Raw genomic sequence first — 24739 nt, forward strand, 5'->3', positions numbered from 1 at the left:
TCATCCAAAAACAGCAGGTTACACATTCTTCTCAAGTGCACATGGAACATTCTCAAGGATTGACCATATTTTGGGAACCAAAGCAAACATCAATAAATACAAGAGAGTTGAAATAATATCAAGCATCTTTTCTGATCATAATGCTATGAAACTAGAAATCAACTACAAGAAAAAAGCAGAGAAAGGTGCAAAAATGTGGAGACTAAACAACACGCTTCTGAACAAACAATGGATTATTGAAGAAATTAAAGAAGAAATCAAATATTATCTGGAGACAAATGAAAATGAGAACACGACATACCAAATCATTTGGGATGCAGCAAAAGCAGTCCTAAGAGGGAAATTCATCACAATACAGGCTCACCTCACTAAAGAAGAAAAAGCTCACATAAGCAACCTCAAATGACACCTAACAGAACTAACAGAACTAGAAAAAGAAGAACAAACAAAGCCCAGAGTCAGTAGAAGGAGGGAAATAATAAAAATAAGAGCAGAAATAAACGATATTGAAACAAAAAAGACAGTAGAAAGGATTAATGAAATGAAGAGTTGGTTCTTCGAAAAAATTAACAAAATTGACAAACCTTTAGCCAGACTCACCAAGAAAAGAAGAGAGAAATCTCACATAAATAAAATTAGGAATGAGAGAGGAGAAATCACAACAGATACCAATGAAATACAAGGGATCATAAGAGAATACTATGAAAAACTATATGCCAACAAATTGAACAACCTGGAAGAAATGGACAACTTCCTAGACTCCTACAACCTCCCCAGACTGAATCAGGAAGAAATGGAGAATCTGAATAGGCCAATCACAAGTAAGGAAATAGAAACAGTAATCAAAAACTTCCCCAAAAATAAGAGTCCAGGACCAGACGGCTTCTCTGGAGAATTCTACCAAACATTCAAAGAAGACTTAATACCTATTCTTCTCAAAGTATTCCAGAAAATTGAGGAAGATGAAGTACTCCCTAACACATTCTATGAAGCAAACATCACTCTGATCCCCAAACCTGACAAGGACAACACAAAGAAGGAGAACTACAGGCCGATATCACTGATGAACATAGATGCAAAAATCCTCAACAAAATTCTGGCAAACCGAATACAGCAATACATCAAAAAGATTATACACCATGATCAAGTGGGATTTATACCAGGGACACAGGGATGGTTCAACATCCGCAAGTCAATCAACGTGATACACTACATCAACAAAATGAAAAACAAAAACCACATGATCATCTCAATAGATGCAGAGAAAGCATTCGACAAGATCCAACACCCATTTATGATAAAAACCCTCAATAAAAGGGGTATAGAAGGAAAGTACCTCAACATAATAAAGGCCATATATGACAAACCCACAGCCAACATCATACTCAACGGACAAAAACTGAAAGTCATCCCTCTGAGGGCAGGAACAAGACAAGGGTGCCCACTTTCACCACTCCTATTCAACATAGTACTGGAGGTGTTGGCCAGAGCAATTCGGCAGGAAAAAGAAATAAAAGGAATCCAAATAGGTAATGAAGAAGTAAAACTCTGGCTGTTTGCAGACGACATGATCTTATATATAGAAAACCCCAAAGAATCCATAGAAAAACTATTAGAAACAATCAACAACTACAGCAAAGTAGCAGGGTATAAAATCAACATACATAAATCAGTAGCATTTCTACACACTAACAATGAACTAACAGAAAAAGAACTCAAGAACTCAATCCCATTCACAATTGCAATGAAAAGAATAAAATACCTTGGGATAAACTTAACCAAGGAAGTGAAGGATCTATACAATGAAAACTACAAGACTTTCTTGAAAGAAATTGACGACGACATAAAGAGATGGAAAGACATTCCATGCACATGGATTGGAAGAATAAACATAGTTAAAATGTCCATACTACCTAAAGCAATCTACAGATTCAATGCAATCCCTATTAAAATACCAATGGCACTTTCTAGACAACCAAAACAAATAATCCTAAAGTTTGTATGGCTGGAATGACAAAAGAACCCGAACAGCCAAAGCAATCTTAAGAACAAAGCTGGAGGTATCATGCTCCCTGATTTCAAACTATACCACAAAGTTAGAGTAATCTAAATGTACGGTACTGGCGTGAAAAGACACATAGATCAATGGAACAGAATAGAGAGGCCAGAAATAAACCCACACCTATATGATCACTTAACCTACAACAAAGGAGGCAAGAATATACAATGGGGAAAAGACAGTCTCTTCAATAAATAGTGTTGGGGAAACTGGACAGATACATGCAAAAGAATGAAACTGGACCACTTTCTTACACCATAGACAAAAATAAACTCAAGGTGGATTAAAGACTTAAATGTAAGACCTGAAACCATAAAGCTCCTAAATGAAAACAGGCAGTAAACTCTCTGACATCTGTCTTAGCAAGATTTCTTTGGATATGTCTCCTCAGGCAAGGGCAACAGAAACAAAAATAAACAAACGAGACTACATCAAACTAAAAAGCTTTTGCACAGAGAAGAAAACTATCCACAAAACAAAAAGGCAACCTACTGAATGGGATAATATATCTGTAAATGATCTGATAAGGGGTTAATATCCAAAATGTATAAAGAACTCATAAAACTCAGTAGCAAAAAAGACAAAAAATCAGGGCCAGCCCTGGTGGCCTAGTGATTAAGTTCAGTGCACTCTGCTTTGGCAGCCTGGGTTCAGTTCTAGGGTGCAGACCTACAACGCTTGTCTGTCAGTGGCCATGCTGTCACAGCGGCTCACATACAAAAAGAGGAAGATTGGCAACACATGTTAGTTCAGGGTGAATCTTCCTCAGCAAAAAACAAAAACAAAAGCAAAAAATCTGATTAAAAAATGGGCAGAGGACCTGAATAGACATTTTTCCAAAGAAGACATACAGATGGCCAACAGGTAGGTGAAAAGATGCTCAGCATCACTAATCATCAGGGAAATGCAAATCAAAACCACAATGAGATATCACCTCACACCTGTCAGAATAGCAAGTGTTGGCGAGGACGTGAAGGAAAGGGAACGCTGGTGCACTGTTGGTGAAACGTAAATTGGTGCAACCACAGTGGAAACCAGTAAGGAGGTTCCTCGAAAAATTAAAAACATAACTACCAAACAATCAGTAATAGCACTTTTAGGTATTTATCTGATGAAAACAAAAACATTAATTTGAAAAGATATATGCATCCGAAATGGACACTCAGGGCTTTAAGCAGAGGAATGAGAAGTGACATGATCTACTTTGAGTTTAGAAGAAATCCTCTGTTGTATTTAGAATTCCCTGGAAGTGTGGAAGTGACTAGATCAAAAAGACACTAAAACAGTGATGTAGGTGAGAGAGGATGGGGACTCCAGCTGGCTCTTAGCAAGAGAAGTGGTAAAATTCTGGATATATTTTGAGGGCAGCGATAACAGGATTTCCTGAGGGATTGGATGTAGGCTGCTACGTCTTCATTTTATTGTTCATTTTGTCTTTATCAATTAGCTTTCTGCTATGGGAGATAAGAATCTAGCTTTTCTTTTGCATATTTTATTCCTCCTTACACACACACACATACACACACACACACACCTGTTCCTCAAACCCTACAGTATAATTGTACTTTAATTTTAAATAATTTTGTATTTATATTATAGAGATAATAAAGATAGTTTTCACAGCTAAGCTATACGGGTGCACTGTGATTAAATATCTTTTCTCATAGCTTTGCGCTGTTCATTGAGTTAATAAATGTTTTACGTGTGTGTGTAAAAAAAAAAAAAGATATATGCATCCTTATGTTCATTGCAGCATTATTTACAACAGCCAAGATATGGAAGCAACCTAAGAGCCCATTGTTAGCTGAGTGGATAAAGATGTGACACACACAAACAAAATGGAATATTATCCAGTCACTAAAAAAAAGAATGAAATCCTGCCATTTGTGACAACATGGATGGATCTAGAGGGTACTATGCTAAGTGAAATAAGCCAGAGAAATAATACTGTATGATTTCACTTATATGTGGAATCTAAAAAAAACAAAACAAAATAGAAACAGACTCATAGAGAATAAATTGGTGGTTGCCCTGGGGAGGGTGGGGGAGGAGGATGGGGAGGGCAGAACAGGTTGAAGGGGATTAAGAGGCACAAACTTCTAGTCATAAAATAAGTAAGTCATGGGGATGTAACGTACAGCATAGGGAATATAGTCAACAATATTCTAACACCTTTGTACGATGACAGCTGGTTACTAGTCTTATCAGGGTGATCATTATGTAACGTATATAAATATCGAATCACTGTTATATACCTGAAACTAATGCAATATTGTATGCCAACTATACTTCAATAAAAAACTAAACTAAAAAAAAAAAATTACACAGGCTTTGTAGGCAATATCAGTCAGTTTGGACCTCATCCCAAGAACAGTGAGGAACCATTAAAGGGTTTAAGTAACGGTGTGGCATGATTCATTTCCCAATTTTGAAAACTCATTCAGGCTGCAGTGCACAGAATAGATAGCAAGTGGGCAAGCTGGAGACAGGGGAAGCAGTTGAGACAGTTTTGAGATGATGGAGGCCTGAATCAGAAGGCAGTACAACAGTCTTGAAGAGCAAGACTTCTGAAGTCATTTGCCTGCATTCAAAGCCCAGATTTTCCAGTTACCAAGTTGCTTATTCTCTCTACACCTCAGGTTTTTTTCTCCTCTACAATCCAGAGATAAAAATCCTCATAGGGTTGCTGCCAGAGAACAAATAAAATAATACACATACAACAATTAGCATCTTGCCTGACACAGAGTAAGAACGCAAATGTTTATCATTATTAATGGAATGTTAATGGAATGGAGAACTGAGCATGTAACTGCAAGATGTTTACAAGACAGAAACTGACAGTTAAGATCCAGGAAAAGGGGGAAAGGGATGAGTGGATAGACTGGTTTCTGGCTTGAATCGTGGTGCTATTTGATGAGATGAGAAACACAGAAGGTGGAAAGTTTTGAAGCTCTGAAGGAGAAAACAGTGTTCGTTTTTAATATATTGATTGTGAGACATTCCAGCAGGCAGGTGACTATATGGCTCTGACGTAAAGGAAACAGATCCAGCTGGAGGGTTGAGAATCAGAGAGACAGACGGTGATTCAATCCCTGGGGGTTGATAAGAGCCAGCAGAGAGGGAATATGTAGCATGAAGAAATGCTGACACTAGGTAGAAGCTACAGCAACACCAACATTTAAAGGCTGGGCAGGGGAAGAGAAGCCTGCAAAGGACACCAAACAACAACGTGAGAACGCAAAAGCCCAAAGAAAATCGTGTTTCAAACAAAAGGGAGCGCTCAACAATGTCAATACTGCCAAGGAGGGAAGTTAAGGACTGAGTTTTCACTGGATTTAGCAACAAAGTAATCTGTTCACATAATAAATATGTGTCAAGCATTGTGCTAGGCCCTGGAAATACAGGTAAATAAGACAAATAAGAGCCTTGCGCACACAGACTTTAGGTTGTAAAGATAGACAGTAAAGTAGAAAACAGATATAATACTTACAAATTGTGGTAAGGACCTTAGTAGAGATAAAGTGACATGATAGAGAGTAAAAGCTTTCGACAGGGAGTTTGGAAGGGCATCTCTCTGAGGAGGGAGCATTTAAGCTGAGACCTACGGCAGGAAAGGGCAAAGCATGGTCAGAGAACTGAAAGAGGCCCTGGAGGCTACAGCATAACGTGGAGGACGGATGACGAGACAGAAGCCAGCCTCTGTCTGTAGCTCCTGCTGAGGGCATAGTGAGAAAAGTTTGAATGACGACCTGCTGAGCATCCGGAAGGCAGGCAGTTAAGATCACTCTCGCTACAGCACTTAGCAGCTTGCTTTTCCTCATTTTTATGCTAGCCTTAATAATCAGAAAGAGGACATTTTACCATTCTTTCAATCATTAACAGTTTATTACAACAGTATCAGAATAACCTTTTCTGTTTAAAAGGGTACTCTATAATTACAGCATGTTACCTGTTGCATTAATTTTGCTAATCCCCTTTTTAACCTTATTCCATATTTCTTTCAAAGATATTTCTCATAATATCTCCTTGATTCAGTCACTAAATTATATTTCTCTGAGGTACTCCTCATCTTCAAGCAATGTACATCAGAATTTGAATATTTTATAACAAGAAAACTCAGCAAGGTGTTACTAAAATGTTTACAGGCCGATAATGCACAAAAACTTGATGGAATTCATCAAAAAAAAATTATATTCCATAGTTTCACATTCCTATTTCCTTAAACTATGTATTTATATATATGTATATGATAGAGAAAAGTTGATGAAGAAAACTTTGGCTTGACTCTGAGCAGATGAACTATATGTTCATATTATTTTTTTCATTTCCCTATCTGCAAGAATTATTATTTATGGCCCTTTCATATTTCATAAAGATATCAATAATATAAAATGCTACATTTATTTAATATCTACTATCAGGCAGTGAGCTAGGCACATTACATAAATTACTTTTAATCATTCCCATACCCCAAAAAGTAGGTATTATTTTTCCCATTTTACAGATGAAAAAAAATTCAGAGAGGTCAGGTGACTTGCCCAAGAGTGCAGGGCTGGTATTTAAGCACAGTTCTGTAATCTAAAAACTCTGGTCAATACACCAAGATGCCTCAGACTATTAACATGTTGGGATCCCTAAAAATACCTATCAAATATAAGATATTAAATCATAAAGATGAATTTTTAAATGATAAATGTTATTTTATTAAATTTTTAATAAACTGTGTACAAGTTAGAAGTATTTTCCATATACACCATTCCTATATATTCCTCCTTTTGGCATAATAATGTGATTTCAATTTTCTTTTAATAATGCAAAAGAGAGATAAAAGGAAGATAGAAAAAAATAACCAGATTGTATTTAAGGTCCAAGAATTGCCATTCTGGGTCAAAAATTTTTCCCAGTTAATCCTTAACACACGTATTAAGTCCAATGAATTACCAGTAGCTGCCTTTTCTCACAAAACTCATTTGTCTTTCCAAACTAAAAATTACAAATGGCCTAAGGTTTTCCTGAATCAGAAAAACCTAATTTCTGATTAGAACCTCTAAATGTCGCTATTATCTGAATTTGAAAGGTAACAAGCCTGAATGAAAGCATTGTACTTTATTCTCAGCAGAACCTACAGATGTATTATATCTTGAGCTCTTCCTACCAAGATTTTTCAGGTAGCCAAGTCATCCACCAAGACACTATCTGAAAAAGTCTAGATGTTTAACAAAAAGAAACTGCTGCCAGATCATCTTTATTTTCCTTAACAAAACACACACAAGAACACAAAATTCACTTATAATAATATCATCATTATTTTACAAGTATAAATAATGCTCAGAATTCAAGTACAGTCAAGTGCAGAGATATTTCCTATATGTTCATATGTAAACATAAGCTAATTATATACATCATGTGCCTTTGGCCTAGCTGCAAAATGACATCAAAAAGAAACACTGCACTTGACTGTTCAATTGCATTCTTACTAAGAATTCATACCAATGCCTATATAGTTACAGGTACAATTTTCATACTGCTTAATGTTAATGCCTAAGTAGACATTTTTCCCCCTGGCAAATATCCCAAGAGTTAAAATTCTATCCATTTTTAATGATGAAGTATTAAAAATCTTAATTGAGTTTCATTCCTTAAAACAAACACTATTATAACTTATTCCTAACCAAAATTCTTCCTATGTCAAAACGGATATTATTTACAGGTCACACATATAGAAAACAAGAATGCTATCATGTTTGTTTACTTTTAGAATGGAAAAAAATATCTAAAAGTTCTCTAAACAGTGTGGGTCTTTGTACATTCAAAAGTTTCTTTATTAATATCACTTGCTTTTAATTTTAATACCTAGTAAATATAACTGACATATTGAAACAGCCAGGCAATCTGAATTCAAATGATATCAAGCATATCCTCAGAGTGGGGGAAAAATGCACCACCTAAAAAGCAAACACTGACATCAAAAAAGACTACAAATATCCAGTTGAAGGCACGTGGAAGCATTTACTACATTGTCACCAAAGATTCTCCACTTAGTTCAGAATCAGGAAGAGAATCAGCTCTGGGAATTGTTGATTTGGCCTCTTTCACCAAGGTTCCCTCATTCTCAGTTTCTTCTTGCTTCTCCGGTTCCTCTGTGCCAGATGCTTTTTCAGTCACTTGGTTTGTCTGCTCTGTATCTGATATTTTGTCATCTGTCTGCTCTGTACTGTTATCAAGAACATCTTGTTCTTCTAAAGATTCTGAAAAGATAAACAGTCAAGACTTTAGGAATACGCAAACGACAACTGCTAAATAAGGTAAGCAAGAGATAAGCATATGCACACATGGACTAAGAAATAGTAGAATGGCCTAACATTAGGTTTAAAATCTTTAAAAATATGTACTTAACTGCCCATAGCATATATGAGTTGGTATGAAGGAAATAAAAAAAACAATTTGGGGGAAACAACCCATAAACATACTTTTATCTAAAACCCTGTATTTTCATAGATTTTAGGAACTTTCATAATATTTAGGAACTTTCCTAAAGATGCATTTGAAAGTTGAATGTCCAAATATATCAAAGTCTCAACAGAATTGGGTGTTATAAGACAACAGTCCAGCACTAGATTATGCTTTCTGAAGGAACTGTCTCCCTTGTGCACAGGCAACTCTGTGAGCAATGTGTAAATGTGTACTTTTGCGTGTTTGTGTGTACATGTGTGTGTGGGTGCTATTTCCCACACTGATTTACATCCCTATTATCTAAGGACTGGGGAGGTCTGGATCCACCTTTTCCAAAGGCATAATAGGTCTCCCCTCAATCCTCTGCAAGGCAATTCCTCATGATTCAGACCTCTGGGTCAGAATACGCTACACATCGAGCAAGCTAGAGACACCAGAAAGGGTCTTCTGCACCTGTCTCCATAGCAGAAGCTAAGTAAGGGTCTTGGTCCCTACCTGAAAATTTCCCTTTAAACTCTCTTTTGCATTTCATTAAATTCAAATCCCTTAATAATAATTTAATAATAATAAAAATTTTATTAAATAAAGTCCTTTTTTTTTTTTTTTTTTTTTAAAGATTGGGACCTAACCTAACATCTGTCGCCAATCTTCTTTTTTTCTTCTTGTCTTCCCCAAAGCCTCCCAGTACATAGTTGTATATTCTAGTTGTGGGTCCTTCTAGTTGTAGCACATGGGACACCGCCTCAGCATGGCCTGATGAGCAGTGCCATGTCCACGCCCAGGATTCGAACTGGCAAACCCCAGGCCACCAAAGTGGAGCGCATGAACTTAACCACCCAGCCACAGGGCCAGCCCCTAATTCTTTAAAGATTAAAGTTTAAAGACTGGGATCAGGGAGGGAATGACAGGAGCAGAAAGATTTGGGCCACCCAATTTCCAAATCAAAGATAAAAATCCAGCTTTGAGGTGTTTGTTTTGTTGTTGTAATAAATAGCAACATCCTTGCTAGGAAAAATATGGTCAAACCACATCAGCTAAACAAATAAGCAGATTTTTCTACCTTCACAGAAGATCCCTTATGATATACTACAAATGTGACTGATTCAAAAAATCTGGAGGAAAGGCCTGTCTACATTAGTAAAGAGTTCTAGTTTAGTTCCTTGTATAGCACAGGCCAGAGTTTTGCCAAATAAATAAAATTAATCAATAGTTTTGGAAAGAAACTATGTGCTATATGCACACCTATTAATGTAGAAGTCTTACAAATTCATGGTTTTACCATATCAGTTTTAATACATACAAATTTTCTATATCTCACACTCTTTGCGAAGACTTTAAAAGTATCTTAAAAGAATTATTTCTTTAAACAGATATCTTAGACTCTAGTTTACAGAATTAATTACAATCTCTTTCCCTCTTTTTACATATAGAATGAAAGGCCAAAATCCCACAGTTAGAGACATCCAAGTTAACGAGCTTTTACTGTATGAAAACTTCACATGATCACAAAAAGTAGTAAGGAATGTTCACAATCATATTTGTGCCAAATGTCACAAAAATGCTATTTTTATCTTAATAGAAATTTAAACTGGTATTGCTGCACCACTTGGAATTATGAAAATCCAAGGTAGAAAAGCTTGTTATTTGAATGTTCCAGCACACAAAGGAAAAGAAGAAAGTACAAATGAAACTCTACAGACATGTACAGATCATTTCTGCTTCAAGAGCTAGCAAGTCCTTCAGTGGAAAACTTCAGGAGTCGCCAATGATTTGTAATTCTGCTCTCACAGAATTTATCCAGGTCGAATTTATTTTATTTTATTTTTTTGCTGAGGGAGATTCATCCTGAGCTAACACCCACTGCCAACCTTCTTCTTTTTGTATGTGAGCCACCACTACAGCACAGCCACTGATAGATGAGTGGTGTAGGTCCCTGCCCAGGAACTGAACCTGGGCCGCTGAAGCAGAGCGCATCAAACTTAACCACTAGGCCACCAGGGCTGGCCCCAGGTAGAATTTTAAGGGTCATGGTTTCACACAACTCTCTGGCCATAAAGCAATACTTACTTGCCAAAAACTTTAGAATTTGTTATAATTTACTAAGCCTTCTAAAACAAACCAATAAAGTCAAACAAAATGAAAAAACAAGCAACTCAGGATCCAGGACTAAACTCACCAATAAACACGTTTAAGTGAACACAGGCCCAAAGAGTTTGTCACATTCTGTCTGACAGATTGCCTCAGTACTGAACTTCAACAGGAGAGGTATCAAAGTTCATAGTTTATCATCTTAAAGCTTTGTGATATAACTGTTTTCAGAAACAGACACATCACTAGTCAAATCCAATTTAAAAATTCTGGGGTCTTAAAGAGAACTACAATACCTAAATTTTTAAATGTCTACAAAGGTGAACTCTAAGAAATACCATGTGCTGTCACAGTTAGAAAACAGCATCATACACAAAGCTTGCCCGTCAATACTGTATTGTATTTCAGAGAATACAATATATGGAAGACTAAAAATTGGTGAAATGCTGGGTAGGGCTTGAAAACAATCAAAAAGCCTATTAATGACTACTTTTCTTCCCATAGGTTAATTTTCAGAAAAGTAATTTTAATAGCTGTAACACTACAAAAAGCTGGTATGTGTTAGGATGCCTACAATGCAGCCATCAGCTAGTATAAATGACACTAACATTTAGTGTTTGGATGCCAATGCCATTTTGTAAGAAGTCGTCCAAACAAGATTTAAGTGAACTAGGTGTGCAAGATTAACAGAAAATTACATATCAGTTTAATAATGAAAGCAGAGAGCTTTATAACAAGATTATTAAATGTATTCCAAGAGTACTTACTTTATTTCTGTGGGGGTGTACCATTTGCCTGTTCTAATAAAAACAGTAAATTTTTGCTGTGAAGTTGTAGTTTAAAATAGCTTGGTGGTATAAAATACCTAACAGAAGATGTCAACATTTGGGCATCAAATACTAAAAGAGAAACCAGCCTTCATGATCATACTAATTAAACAAGCCTACTCTCTTCTGTGCAGTACCAGTTCAAGACTAAAACTGAAACAAAATTACCTGAATGACCTAATTCCATCTGTAAGAAAATTTTAAAACCAACTTCAGCATCTGTAACACCATGAAAACAATATATTGCAGTGTGATAAAATAAAAAATGACCCATGAAATCTGTTTCTTTCCCCTCTCCTGCCCCCTACCCCACTCCTACTGCAACATTCTGGAGAGAGAAGTTTTTTCTACCACCTGTAACAACCGGCTTCCAGTTGTTTGGGCAAAGCCTCAACTCAGCTAGGAAACTCAAACTCATAAAACTGAGTATAACTGTATAACAAATACCCCTGCCTCATCTATAAACCACACACATGCAAAAACATGTAAGAACGTCACCTTAGCTTTAGTTCTTTAGTCTAGCTCTTGAAAAAATAATTTTCTAAGAAAATTAAAGAATAGTCTAGCAAACAATTTCCTATATTTTCCAAAGGAAATAATAATTTCCACAGAAAAATACATGATTCTATTTAGATTATGCCTTTGAAAACCCCTCATATTTTGGTGAATTCATTTAGATTCTTACTTTTTATTTCTTTTTACAGTAATAAAAAAAATTTTGCCTTGCTAACACATCGAAATTTTGCCTTGCTAACACATCAATACCCACTATATGTGTTGACTGTAAAACTTACTCAAAGGAAATTTGTTAAATTAAATGGACAATTTGTCTTTGAACTCACAGGTTTTAAACAGAGCAGTTTTTACAAGATTTTTCTGCCTTAAGGAAAACGGCCAACTTATATTTAAGGAACAAAGACATGAATTTCATCCCAAAACTGAATCCAATGGCACAAGGAATAAAATTCAATTAAATAATAACTACCTATGAGAAAATAGCTCATATTCAACATACAGAATACTGTTTAATTTTTCACCATTGGTGAACAAATCCATTAGATGAGTAAGAACATCATTATTAAGCAATGATGTAAAACTATTAGGTGAAGGTGTTTTAGAAAAGGGAATCAGAAGGTCAAAAGATCTCTATGTCTAAAACAAACATGCAAAAACATACTACAGACAAGTTTACATCGTGAGTAAGCTGTACATAATTGAATAAAATAAAGGTACAAATCTTTTTGGATCTTCTAGTAAATACACAGAATTCAACAGAATTTACATTATCAAATAGTTCAATTTCCTAGGGCATTATAACAAAAAATACTAAAAATAGAATTTTCCCTAGTTCAACATAACCTAATAGTAACAGTGTACTGCTTAAAAGAAAGGAAGGCAAGAGCAGAAATTAAATTACTAAGATAAATTTCACCTTATATAAATTTTACTTGCTACTTGTGATAGTATTGATTAGATTCCATGAGTTGTATCATTAGCAAGTTATTCTCAGTCCAATAAAAGCTATCTTCTACTAAAATAATTACATAAGATCTAGATAAATACAACTGAGCAATGAAAACAATATTAACATTTATTAAACATGCTAGCCCAAAATCACTGTACTGGTATACTAACAATGTAGCAACCTCATAGTCTAATTATTACCATATCTAACAAAAAGAATGCTATATACCAGGTATTTTGGAAAAAACATTAAAAAAAAGAAAAGAAAAAACCACTTTAATGTGGCGTAGCAGAGATTCAAGTATTACTGTCCTACTCACTTAGCCATAAAAGAAACTGAGGAACCTAAAAGCAGTGCATTACTTTGGCATACCATATCTAGTATGCTCTTAGATAAAAAGGCAATCCACAGTCCTAATTTCTTGTGTTTCTCTAATACTCTATTACTAAAGCATCTAGATATACAGTTCTGGGAAAAATTCTAGGAATTCAAATGAGCAATTAGTGGGAGAAATTTCATCTAGGTCTCCTCCTGTGATGAAAACTTCCCAAGATTTCATATGTTGTTCTAAAGAGTGGTCCAAAAATTTCAAAAGCCTTGTGCCTTAGCCTAAATGCAAAATCTTCCAGTAGCAGAATCAAGACAAAACTTAATTTCAAAGTCTTGCATCATGGATTGAAAAAAAGATTTCTTCTATTAATTCTAGATTATTCATATAAATGGTTATAGAATATTCATTGAAAGAAAAATTCAGATGGAAGACAGCTACCTTTCGGTTCCATCTGTAAATTCAATAACCTAATCTCAGCAGTTTCTGCTGCTATCAAGGAGCTATTTTAGTACTTTAAAAAACATAAAAATTAAAGCAGTAAAGTTTTCTTTTCAGACCTCAAGTCTCTACACCAGCTTCATCTTTTTATGAGAAATACTTCCAGTTGTTTACTAAAGGAATTCGTCTTGGAATCGATAACTGTGTATCAGTGTTGAGATAGGAGTCTTGGAGAAAAGTTTCAGTCTTCTGGAAAGCCAAAGTAAAACGTGCTCATAGCCATTTTGATGAATCCAAAGAGAATGTGAAAAAGTTACTACTCAACACTAACTTAAACAAATGGAATTGTTGCTTCAGTTTCTAGCACTATGGAGTTGTCAGACCCTGCCTCAAGTTTTGTCTTCACCTATTAACGTTACCTTATTAGGGTTGAGTTTGAGCCAGTTAGACTTCATTCCAGAGATTTCAGACAGAAAATGGGACATCTGGGGTATTGCTCCTCCTAGATTAGATGAGAAGGAAAGGTATGGCTGGGTGTTGTTTGCTAACTATCCATCTAGACCTTAGCAGAAGATATAAAGCATGGGACTCAGTATCGAGAGTTTTATTTTGTTGCTGTTTTTTCTTTTTTTCATCCCAACTGTTGGCTTTCAAATATTCACTTTAGCCTTCATAAGCAAGGTTACTCTTGGAAAGAGCTTCGATTTTTCCTCTAGGCATCTTCAGTATGAAATTCTTTAATTTTCAGTTCCAAGAGGCTGCAATGGCAAGGCAGATGATTTGCATGTGACAGCATGCAGCTCAGAGCATGACTTAAGCAAAAGAAAAAATCTGATATTGTGTTTGGAGTTGATGCTGCAGACCTGGAGAAGACGAATGCACTGATTCAGCGCTGGAAGTATACAGGCCTCTTGTCATGGCTATCTGTATTCCAATTCATTTTGATATTTGTTAGTAAGCCAAAAGCCAAGCCCAAGTCAACACATGTATTTTCACTCTTCAAAGTTTAAAAAAAGAAGACACTCAAATTTTCAGCCTAAACTTCTAATATCTGAAAATTCCTTGCCTCATATTATTCTTGGTTAAAGCAATTTTTTCACTGATCAATGCTTTTATAAAGAAGAAATCAAATATACGTAAATGATAATTCCTAGAAATTAAAAGGATGAATACTAACTGCTAAATAAACTATGTGAACTAAACTTTCAATGTGGATTTTTTTTCTATACCAAGTATAGAACCAAAATATCATGGCCTGTCTCATAATTTCAGCAATCTTCATAATTCAGACCTGCTTAAAAAGTAACTCCTCACCTAATACTAACAGCAAGAAATAGTTAACAATTAACAGTCAGATCTTCCATCTCATCTTTTCTATTTTTTCATGAAAGTTCCTCAAGAATTCCTAAAACAGGATTGCAAGATGAGTTCTAAAACCGAATAAATTCTGGCTCTCTAAAATAAGGTGATTTTACATTAAAGGCATGCATCAGCAATGTTAATCTTGTGGACCTTGATAAATTGTTTGTTTCAAAGGAACACCAGTTCTACTGACACAGTCATCCCAAGAATGCAACGATGACTTTTCAATTCCAAAGTTTCCTCCTTTCTGGTACCTTCTACCAAGTCAAGTGGTAGGCACAAATTTATTTTATCAATGTTCATTACAAATCTTATAAGAATTCCACCCTTATAAGTCATTGTTTCATAATTCTCATAATCTGCTTCATTTAAATAAACTGAAAAAAATGATTCCATGAAAACACTACTAGTCAAATCTCCCAACAGTTATTAGAAGAAGTCGCTCCATAAACAATGCTTACTTAGCTGTAGCTAGATGCTGCTTAACACAATAGAACCTGAATTTTAAAACTGAAACACATCATACCAATCACACAGGAGGCTACAGTATCATAGCAAGAGCTGATAGATGCATGCTGCTACATCTGATAAATTAATCTATTCCTATCTAAAAGCATTATGCTTTTATTGTTAAATAGCAAACACTATTAGGGGACAAAATTTCTTAATTAACATATTCATACCTTCACTGATCTGGTTCTCTGATGAAATCACACTTCCTGAGGGCAAGTGACCAACTGAACTTGGGCCTTCCACTGCCTGCCTCTTCTCAAAACTAAACTCTGGAAGTCTCGGAGCCTGGGGTCTGGTTTTTCTTGCAGGATTCAAGAAAAAACAGTAGGCACATCGAAAAGCTGCAGAGAATTAAAAAAATAAAACCAGAAACCAAAGAAAATTCAAGGACTAATCAGATAACTTTCAGGATCACTTTTGTAAATAGTCAAAGAACCCTTGAAAAGTTAGTTATCCCTTGTGAAATTGGTTTTAATAACATTATAGCAGGTGTTCTAACCAAAGCTAATTTTAAAGTATATTTTCTAATTACTATTAGAATTAGAATATTAATTTTAAAGCAGAAAAGATAGTAAGTTATATATCAAGTTAACTAATAGCAGAACAATAGTGATGTAAATGTATTATAGAAATTACATTTCTAGTCAAAAGAATCATTAGGTATTTTAAAATCCAGAACCTTGCTCATTTGCCCAAGAAAATGTAGTATGCCATATTTGAGAAGCATAATTAATTAAGTATGATATTTTTTAATAGTGGCTGCATTTGAGAACCATTTGAGGAGGTTTAAAAACAATGCTGATGCTTAGACCCTATCCCAGATCGATTAAAGGAGACCCTTTGCAGGTGGGTCTTGGGCATCATAATTTTTAAAAGCTCTTCTGGTGATTCTGATGCACAGTGAAGTCTGAGAATAACTAGCCTAGAGGTTGTACATTGTATGAGGGAAAAACCTTAGCTATCTTTTCTGCTTTGCTCTGTGTTCTAAATAAGGACAATATGCCTGAACAATATGTACAGAGACAGTCGCTAAAATAAAATGATTGGCATAGAAAAAATATTTAAGAGTAAAATATTTAAATCTAACTGCCCCATAATTCTTACCAATGTATTCAAATTCTTCTTTCAAGGCCATGCCATTATGAGAAAAACACTGCTGACATATGAGGGCATACCTGCACCAAAAGGAAACACGAACAGGCCAGTTACAAATGCAGACGAAGCCCAGAGGAAAGGCTGCTTTCAGCCATTACGGCTAATTTATATCTTAACATAGCTAAATATGTCATAGTAAACAATACTCTTTAAACATAACCACAGCCACAAATTCAACCATTTTAAAATATAATTTATATGTCAAATTAAAAATAAATAAGTAACAGTCAAATGAATATATACTTACTAAGTTAGCAGAAACACATTTGATAACAGAATACTTAAATTTCAGAATTTCCTAACATATATTCCTGGGGATGATAGACTCCAAATCTGTGGTCAGAGAGGACTGGAAAAGGTGGAACCCCTTAGGGATTCACAATGAATATTATTAAAACCTCGGAGAAGTCTTGCACTAAAGAAATGAATTTAATGTTTTTAGTACAATCCAAAAGTTACTTTCTGTACATCATGATTCCTGTATCTATCCCAGTTACATTTAGACATCTTCCTCATTTTCTGTTTATATACTCTCTCTGTTCTCTGTGTACGTATTTAACAAATTACTTGGTCCCATCAAACAACATTCTATCTGTTTGAACAGCATACCATTTATTATATTAAATTCGAGTCCCATTATTAAAATGATAATATTAACCAATAACCTTATCAAATATCTACTCTACTACCCTAAGAATTTTTTAAAAGTCTATACTATGAGAATTATCTGCTCATATCATATCTATCTTCCTAGAGTTACTGTAAAGATCAAATAGGATAATATTGGAAAAGCATTTTGAGAACTGTAAGTGCAAATACATGTAAATTATCTTCATGTTATTAAAATTATCACCATCATCAAGTCCAGTACTGACATCTTCTTATAACCTACCAAGTTTTCACTATTTGTGTTTTCTTCAAGTTTAAAAGTTTCAATGAAATTATTCAATTTCTCTAAAAATAATGTTATAGTAGGTTATAATATAGTAAGGTTACAACATTTTTTCTGTCTTTTATTTATATATATACACATATATGTATGTATTTTCTTTGTTTTATCTAGATACTTTATCTGAACACCTACTGAGAAACAATCGAATACATACTCTTTTACAAGGCTATAAAATATAATGTTCTAAAATTAGGAAACAACAGCCACAAAACTATAGAAAATTTAGTGCATCTGCACGCATACACACACACACACACTCTCTGACCAACAAACTCTTTCTTCGTTTTCATTTATCTACCACCCTAGTAAACATTACCTGTTCTGCGGACCATCACCAACTAAATATTCAACAATTCTATCCAAAGCACCTCGTTCTCGGGGGAGAATGGGTCTTGCTAAAGGTGGGCCTGGAGGATGAAGACCTAGCAAATAAATAAATACATACAAAACTTATATGTACAAAATACGTTTAAATTTTAATTCAGTTACCAAGAACTATATTTGCTTATCAGAACTTTTAAAATATTTTAACAAAACAAAAATAATATCCTTATAAATCTCTATAGACCATCCAAATTTTCATGAAAAATACTACACTACAAAAAATATGTTTAAGTATGTGCTATTATATCAGAACCACCAACATAATCTATTAAGAAATGAAACTATGCTGGGTTCTGCACAAACTAATTTTAAAAATGCCCAAACTCTTAACAGCTTATGTAATAATAAATTAGGAGACTTCCACTTTGGGCCATAATAGAGTAATAAGCGTCAGATTTACCTTCCAACGTAAAACAACTAAAATACTGTGCAAAATATATGATACTACAGTTTTAAAGACAGTGCATATCAGGCAATGCAGGATAAAGACCCCTGAGAGACAAAAAGCAAGTAAGATGAGCCCTACAATTGCCCCAGCTTGTTGCCTAGAGAGAGTTTCCAGCCAGCAGCTCAGTGAGGGTAAACCCAGGTGAAGTGCATCAGTCTCTCTGAGTTGAGGAGATAAAGCTGGAACTCTGGGGAAGCCAAAGCAGCTTGAGTTCATAAGAAAGAGTACCAGGGATGAGAGCAAGAACACCAAAGATCTGCAGAGGATCCCCGAGACTATTCAGCAGAGTACTGATTGGTGCATGCGTCTGAGGACAGAGAAAGAACTACCCCCGAATATTGAAGGCAACGGTGCTCATATGGGGCCAAAAGTATTGCATGTTGCCACCAGTCAGGGTGGAAAACTTCACACAGGTCACTGGGTAAGTATTCAGAGGAGTTTTGTATAGGGATTTAAAGACATCCAGCATCCAGTAAGGTAAAATTCACAATGTCTGGCTTCAAATCAAAATTACTAGACACGAAAAAAAAGCAAGAAAATACAACCTGTAGTGAGAAAAATCAAAGTGATCCAGAAATGATGGAGATGATAGAATTAGTAAATATATTAAAACACTTATTATGACCATATTTCATATGCTTGAGAATCTAGAGGAGAGATTCAGTACGTTAAGTAGAGACATGGAAAAAATTTAAAAGACACAAATTGAACTTCTACAGATGAAAACTACAATGTCTAGGATAGAAAAATCCACAGAAGGGATGAATAGTAGTTTGGGACATTACAGAAAAAAATATTAATAAACTTGAAGACAAAGCAATAGATACCATACAAAATGAAACATAGAAAAAAGACTACAAATTTTTTTAAATGAACAAATCATCAGCAAGCTGTAGAACCACCTCAAGCAGCCAAATATACATATAACTGGAGTCCAAAAGAAGAGAGAGAAGGAAAAGAAAAAATATTTAAAGAAATAATGCACAAAAATTTTCCAAATTTGATGAAAGCTATAAACCCACGGATCCAAGAATATAAACAGACCCTAAGCACAAGAAACATAATTCTGCACCAAGGCACACCATAATCAAATTGCTTAAAATCAGTGATAAAGAGAAAATCTTAAAAGCAGTCAGAAAAAGATATATATGCACACAGAAACAGAGATAAGAATGACAGTAGATTTCTCATCAGAAAATAAGAAAGCCAGAAGACAGTGAAACAGCATCTTTAAAGTCTGGAAGGAAAAACCATTAAATTAGAATTCTGTATTAGTCAAAACACCTTGTAAAAATGAAGGCAAATGAAGACTTTTTCAGAAATACAAAACTGAAAGAATTCATCACTAGCAGAACTGCGCTAGTGGTTAAAAAGAAATGTTAAAAGAAGTCCTTCAGGCAGAAGGAAAATGAAGCCAGACAGAAGCTTAGTCTACACAAAGGAAAGAGGAGTACCTGAAATGGTCACCATGTGGGTAAATACACAAAAATTTCATTATTTAAATGTCTTTAAAAGATAATTGATGGCTTAAAGGAAAAATAATAATTCGTTTGGAGGTTCATAACATGTAGAAGCAAAGTGTTCTGACCACAACAGCACAAAGGCCAGGAGAGGAGAAAGTATACTATTGTTACGTTCTTTAACTATATGTGAATTGGTATCATACTACTTGAAGGTGAACTGTGATAAACTAAAGATATATACTATAAACCCCAAAGCACCCCACTAAAATAACACAAAAAAAAGCAATATAGCTAACAAGGCAACAAAAAAAGATAAAATGGAATCATAAAAGATACTCAATCCAAAAGAAGACAGAAAATGAGGAGAAAGGTAACAGAATAGATGAAACAAATAGAAAAAAAATAGCACAATAGAAAAACTTAAACTCAAATCCAAACATACCAATCATTACATTAAATGTACGTGGCCTGAACATCCTCATTATGAGGTAAAGATTGTCAGAATGGATAAAAAAACATCCTCATTATGAGGTAAAGATTGTCAGAATGGATAAAAAAGCAAGACCCAATACATACTACTTACAAAAAACCCACGTTAAACATAAATAGGTTAAAAGTAAATGATGCAAAAATATATAAATATACTAACACTAATCAAAAGAAATCTGGAGTAGCTATATTAATATCAAGCAGAGAAGATTTTAGAGCAAAGAATATCATCAGAGATAAAAAGGGTAACTTCATAACAACAAAGGAGTCAATTCAGTAACATTACAATTCATGACATAATAATCCAAAACATATATGTGCATCATAACAGAGCTTCAAAACACATGAAACAAAAACTTATAGAATTACGAAAAGAAACAAAGACACAACTATAGTTGGAGATTTCAACAGCTTTCTCTCAATAACTGACAGAATAAACAAACAGAAAATCAGACATGATATAGGAGACTTGAACAACCTTATCTACTACCAATTTGACCTAATTGACATTTACAGCCACTCTACCCAAAAGGAATATATTCTTTTCTAGTGAACATAAAACATTTACCAAGACAGATGATATTCTGAGACATAAAACAAATCACAGTATATTTAAGAAGATTCAAATAATACAAAGTATGTTTTCTGACCATAGTACAATTTAAATTAGAAATTAGCAACGGAAAGACATCAGGAAAATGTCCAAATTTGGATACTAAATAACATACAATTTTTGCATTTATGATCATGAAGGATATTAATCTGTAGTCTTTCTTTTAAAAAACTGAAATTTTAGTTTAAAAAAAAAACTTTTCCACAAAGGAAATACCAGACCCAAAGGCTCTAACCTGTAAATCCTACCAAACATTCAAGGAAGAAATAATATCAATTCTACGTAAACTTGTCCACAGAATTGAAGACGAGGGAAAACTCTCCCATACTGCGAGGACAGTACCACTCTGATACCAAAATAAGACAAGCACATTGCAAGAAAAAAAAATACTACAGATCAATATGCCTAAGGAAAATTGATGTAAACATTTTTAACAAAATTTTAGGAAACCAAAACCAACAATATATATACAAAATAAAACATGACCAAGTGAGATTTATCCTAGAAAAGCAAGGTGGTTTATGTATTTCACTATATGAACAGACATTAAAACAAAAAAATAAACTAAAACCCCATATGAGCATCTCAATAAAGGCGAAAAACCATTTGCCAAAATCCATCACCTCCATACAATAAAAACCTTCAGCTAACTAGGAATAGAAGGATACTTCCTCAACCTAATAAAGCGTATCTATTAAAACAAAAAAACCAACAGCTGCCATCATGCTGAATGGTCAAAAAGTAACTGCTTTCCTCCTAAGATCAGCAATAAGGCAAGGACACCTGCTCTCAGCACTTCATTCAACCTTGTACTAAAGGTTCTAGCTAGTGTGATAAAGCAAGAAAAAGAAATAAAAGAGATCCACATTAAAAAGGAAGAAGTAGAACTGTCTTTATTCAGAATGTTGACAGTCGATGTAGAAAATATTATGGAATCTACAAGAAAGCTATTAGAACTAATAAGTGAGTTTAGCAAGATATAAGCTCAATATACAAAAATCATTGTATTTCTACATATATTAGCAATGAATAATTGGAAACAGTTAATAAAACAATACCGTTTACAATACGATCAAAAATAGGAAATCATTAGATGTACATTTAACAAAAAAATGTGCAAAACCTATATAGTGAAGACTACAAAACATTGCTGACAGAAACTAAAGAAGATCTACATAAATGGAGAGAGATGCTGTGTTCATGTAATAAATTAGGCAATATTAGAAGAGACAAATGGAGAGTGAGAAGTGGAAGAATAACCTAGAATTTACTTAATGGTTTATATCATACAAAACAGTAATAACAAAAATAGAGAGTTACACATTCAAACTTTATGAATTGTAACTTCAGTCTCTGAAAACTGAAAGAGAACTGTTTTCAGAAGATACTCTGGACAGAGACAACACAGAAGAGGGCACTGAGAAAAAAGTGAGAGGATAAAATAAATAAGATTCGTGATGCCTGCCTTTGTAAAACAAGGCAGGATGAACTTAAAAGTAAGATGAGCAGCAACAGAGGTTTACACGGAGACCTCACAGAAAACCCCGAAACAAAATGAGGCCTTGTTGGAACAAGCCCTGCAATACAAGGATACAAGGCTTTCAAAATGACTGTGACAAAACCTTTAAAGGATTCAAGAATGGCTTTAGGGTGGCGATATCATATCACTATTTTAAAGGATAAGAAAAAAAGATTTGCTTTGTAAATAATCACAAACCTAAAAACTGTTACCATCTAAAAAGGGCAAATAATGTCAAAATTATGGCTATTAGTAAATGAAATTTAGATTCTAGAATAAGTTCTTAGTATTACAAATCAAGTACATTTTTCAGATTTCATCAGTTATTGGTTTACTTGTACTAACAACATTCAATCATTATCATCAAAAAATAAACTTGAATACAGACATTAAATGTCATCCTTCATTATCAAAGTTTCAACCTGAATTAGCATGCCAAATTAGATTTTGAAAGCATTTAAGCCAACTTAACTTTTGCTGGAGTATTTTATTTCTATATGTTTAAAATGAAAATGTCCATAAAGGAATCTAGATACATAAAACAACATATTTCATAAAAATATCTTAAACTCCTTGCATATTAATAACTTTTAAAATAACACATCTTTGAATCCATGCTGTTATGAATAACAGCAATTAATACAAACATCAAGAGCAATCATTGTAGGAATACTGGTCATTTTTACACAGCTTGGCAAATTATCAAGTACCTGCTGGTTATTAATTTTCAAACATATGGGAGCCCTGTGGTAATACACATTAAGTTGATTCTCTTCCACAAATAAGGCATAATGAAAAAATGAATTGCTAATCTTCTCTCTAAGAAATCACTTAACTGATTCATATTTTTGGCACTGTACAACTGAAATACAAAGTCTTTTACACAGAAACTAATTAAAAACTTTAGTAAAATATGTTCTATTCACACGATCACAAAATTAAGGCCATGTTCCTTCAGTAATCTATTCTTACATGGGCAATACAGTTCTTATTACTTTAAGTTGTTAAAACTTTTATTTCTTTAAAACTAGTTACACAAATGTATATAATTCACGCATTTTCACAAAAAAAGTTTTTTTATTAAACAACTAAGAACTTTTCAAATCATGGGTATCTCATATCATACAGATAACTGAAAGATGAATAATTTTCAATCAATTTAATTTTTCTCAACTTCACATAATATACAGCTGCCTTAAGGGACATCATTATAAGTCAAGTTTTAAAGTATTTTTTCAATAACTACTTTAAAATTTATGGTTTCATTTTAAAAGTTACATTTCATTTGTGGCCAGCTTCCTTAATTTGTTTATAAATTAATATGTTTCTAGTTTTCTAATATCTTATGTAGCTTTTTTTGAAGGAAAAGCAGGGAAAAAAAATCTGTAATAGTAACATTTATATTACCTATTGGTTCTATTACATAAGTGCGCTGAATACCTGATATCAAATACTGACTGGCCTCAAAATCATTATAAATTATGTTAGTAATTAGTCATGAAATACCAAAGTAATCTAAACTAGAATTAAATATCTGAAAATAAGATAAATAGTTGACTATCATATTCAAGGACCTGACATGGAAATCTACATAAAATAATGTGATCTGCTGAAGCAACAGACTCCCACAGCCCAGAGATACTCCAAAAGAAAGCTGCAGGGTTACAGAATCCATTACACTTTAAAAGCGGGATCTTTCCCTAGACAGCTGCCACACAGAAAAAAGAGAATCCAAAGGAGTGAAACAGCAGTAAAGGCAGTATGTTAATTTAATAGAACTTTATGTTAAAGTATCTGCCAGAAAATACTAAGGTTCCACAGCTTAAAAAAAGAAAAATCTACCAGCCCATATTAACAATAGTAGTAGTATACATCACAATGCAGGAATATTCTTCCTGAAATAGGTTAAGTAATCGTCAGGTTTAAAAATATATGGGAAGAGTTTAGCAAAAAGCATGAATATATTCCAAAAGTGTTCTCTTCTATCCTCATTTTATATAAATCTGGAGCCATTCTAAAGCTGAATATAAAAAGATATGCTATACTGTTACTACAGAATACCACAAAGTTTTATTGCCATTTAAACAAAGAAGCCATAACAGTTAAATGAGCTCAAGAAATAGGTTTCAGTATCACAAGGTGCCAGCTGTAAAGAGTTATGGCTAATTGAATATGGAACT

The 24739-nt window shown here is 34.1% G+C and overlaps 1 protein-coding gene across 6 annotated transcripts in view; it reads right to left on the reverse strand.

Annotated features, from left to right (window-relative positions):
• Nucleotides 1-5922: 5922 nt before the first annotated feature.
• LNPK (lunapark, ER junction formation factor) overlaps nucleotides 5923-24739 on the reverse strand; it is a 66822-nt gene continuing 48005 nt past the window's right edge. For 3 of the 6 annotated variants that reach the window (XM_070581582.1, XM_008533042.2, XM_070581586.1), the window contains 4 exons: nucleotides 17960-18065; nucleotides 16641-16711; nucleotides 15707-15877; nucleotides 7289-8307 (listed from right to left, as the gene is read on the reverse strand). In XM_070581582.1, coding sequence (XP_070437683.1) covers nucleotides 8072-8307; nucleotides 15707-15877; nucleotides 16641-16711; nucleotides 17960-18065 — 584 coding nt within the window. In that variant the 3' untranslated portion in view covers nucleotides 7289-8071. Of the gene's footprint in view, nucleotides 8308-11265; nucleotides 11401-14080; nucleotides 14164-15706; nucleotides 15878-16640; nucleotides 16712-17959; nucleotides 18066-24739 lie in introns of those variants that run through there. The other 3 variants (XM_070581585.1, XM_008533044.2, XM_070581583.1) reach the window with 2 other exon arrangements.

Source organism: Equus przewalskii, chromosome 17 (assembly GCF_037783145.1).
Source record: "Equus przewalskii isolate Varuska chromosome 17, EquPr2, whole genome shotgun sequence".
NCBI classification, from domain to species: domain Eukaryota; kingdom Metazoa; phylum Chordata; class Mammalia; order Perissodactyla; family Equidae; genus Equus; species Equus przewalskii.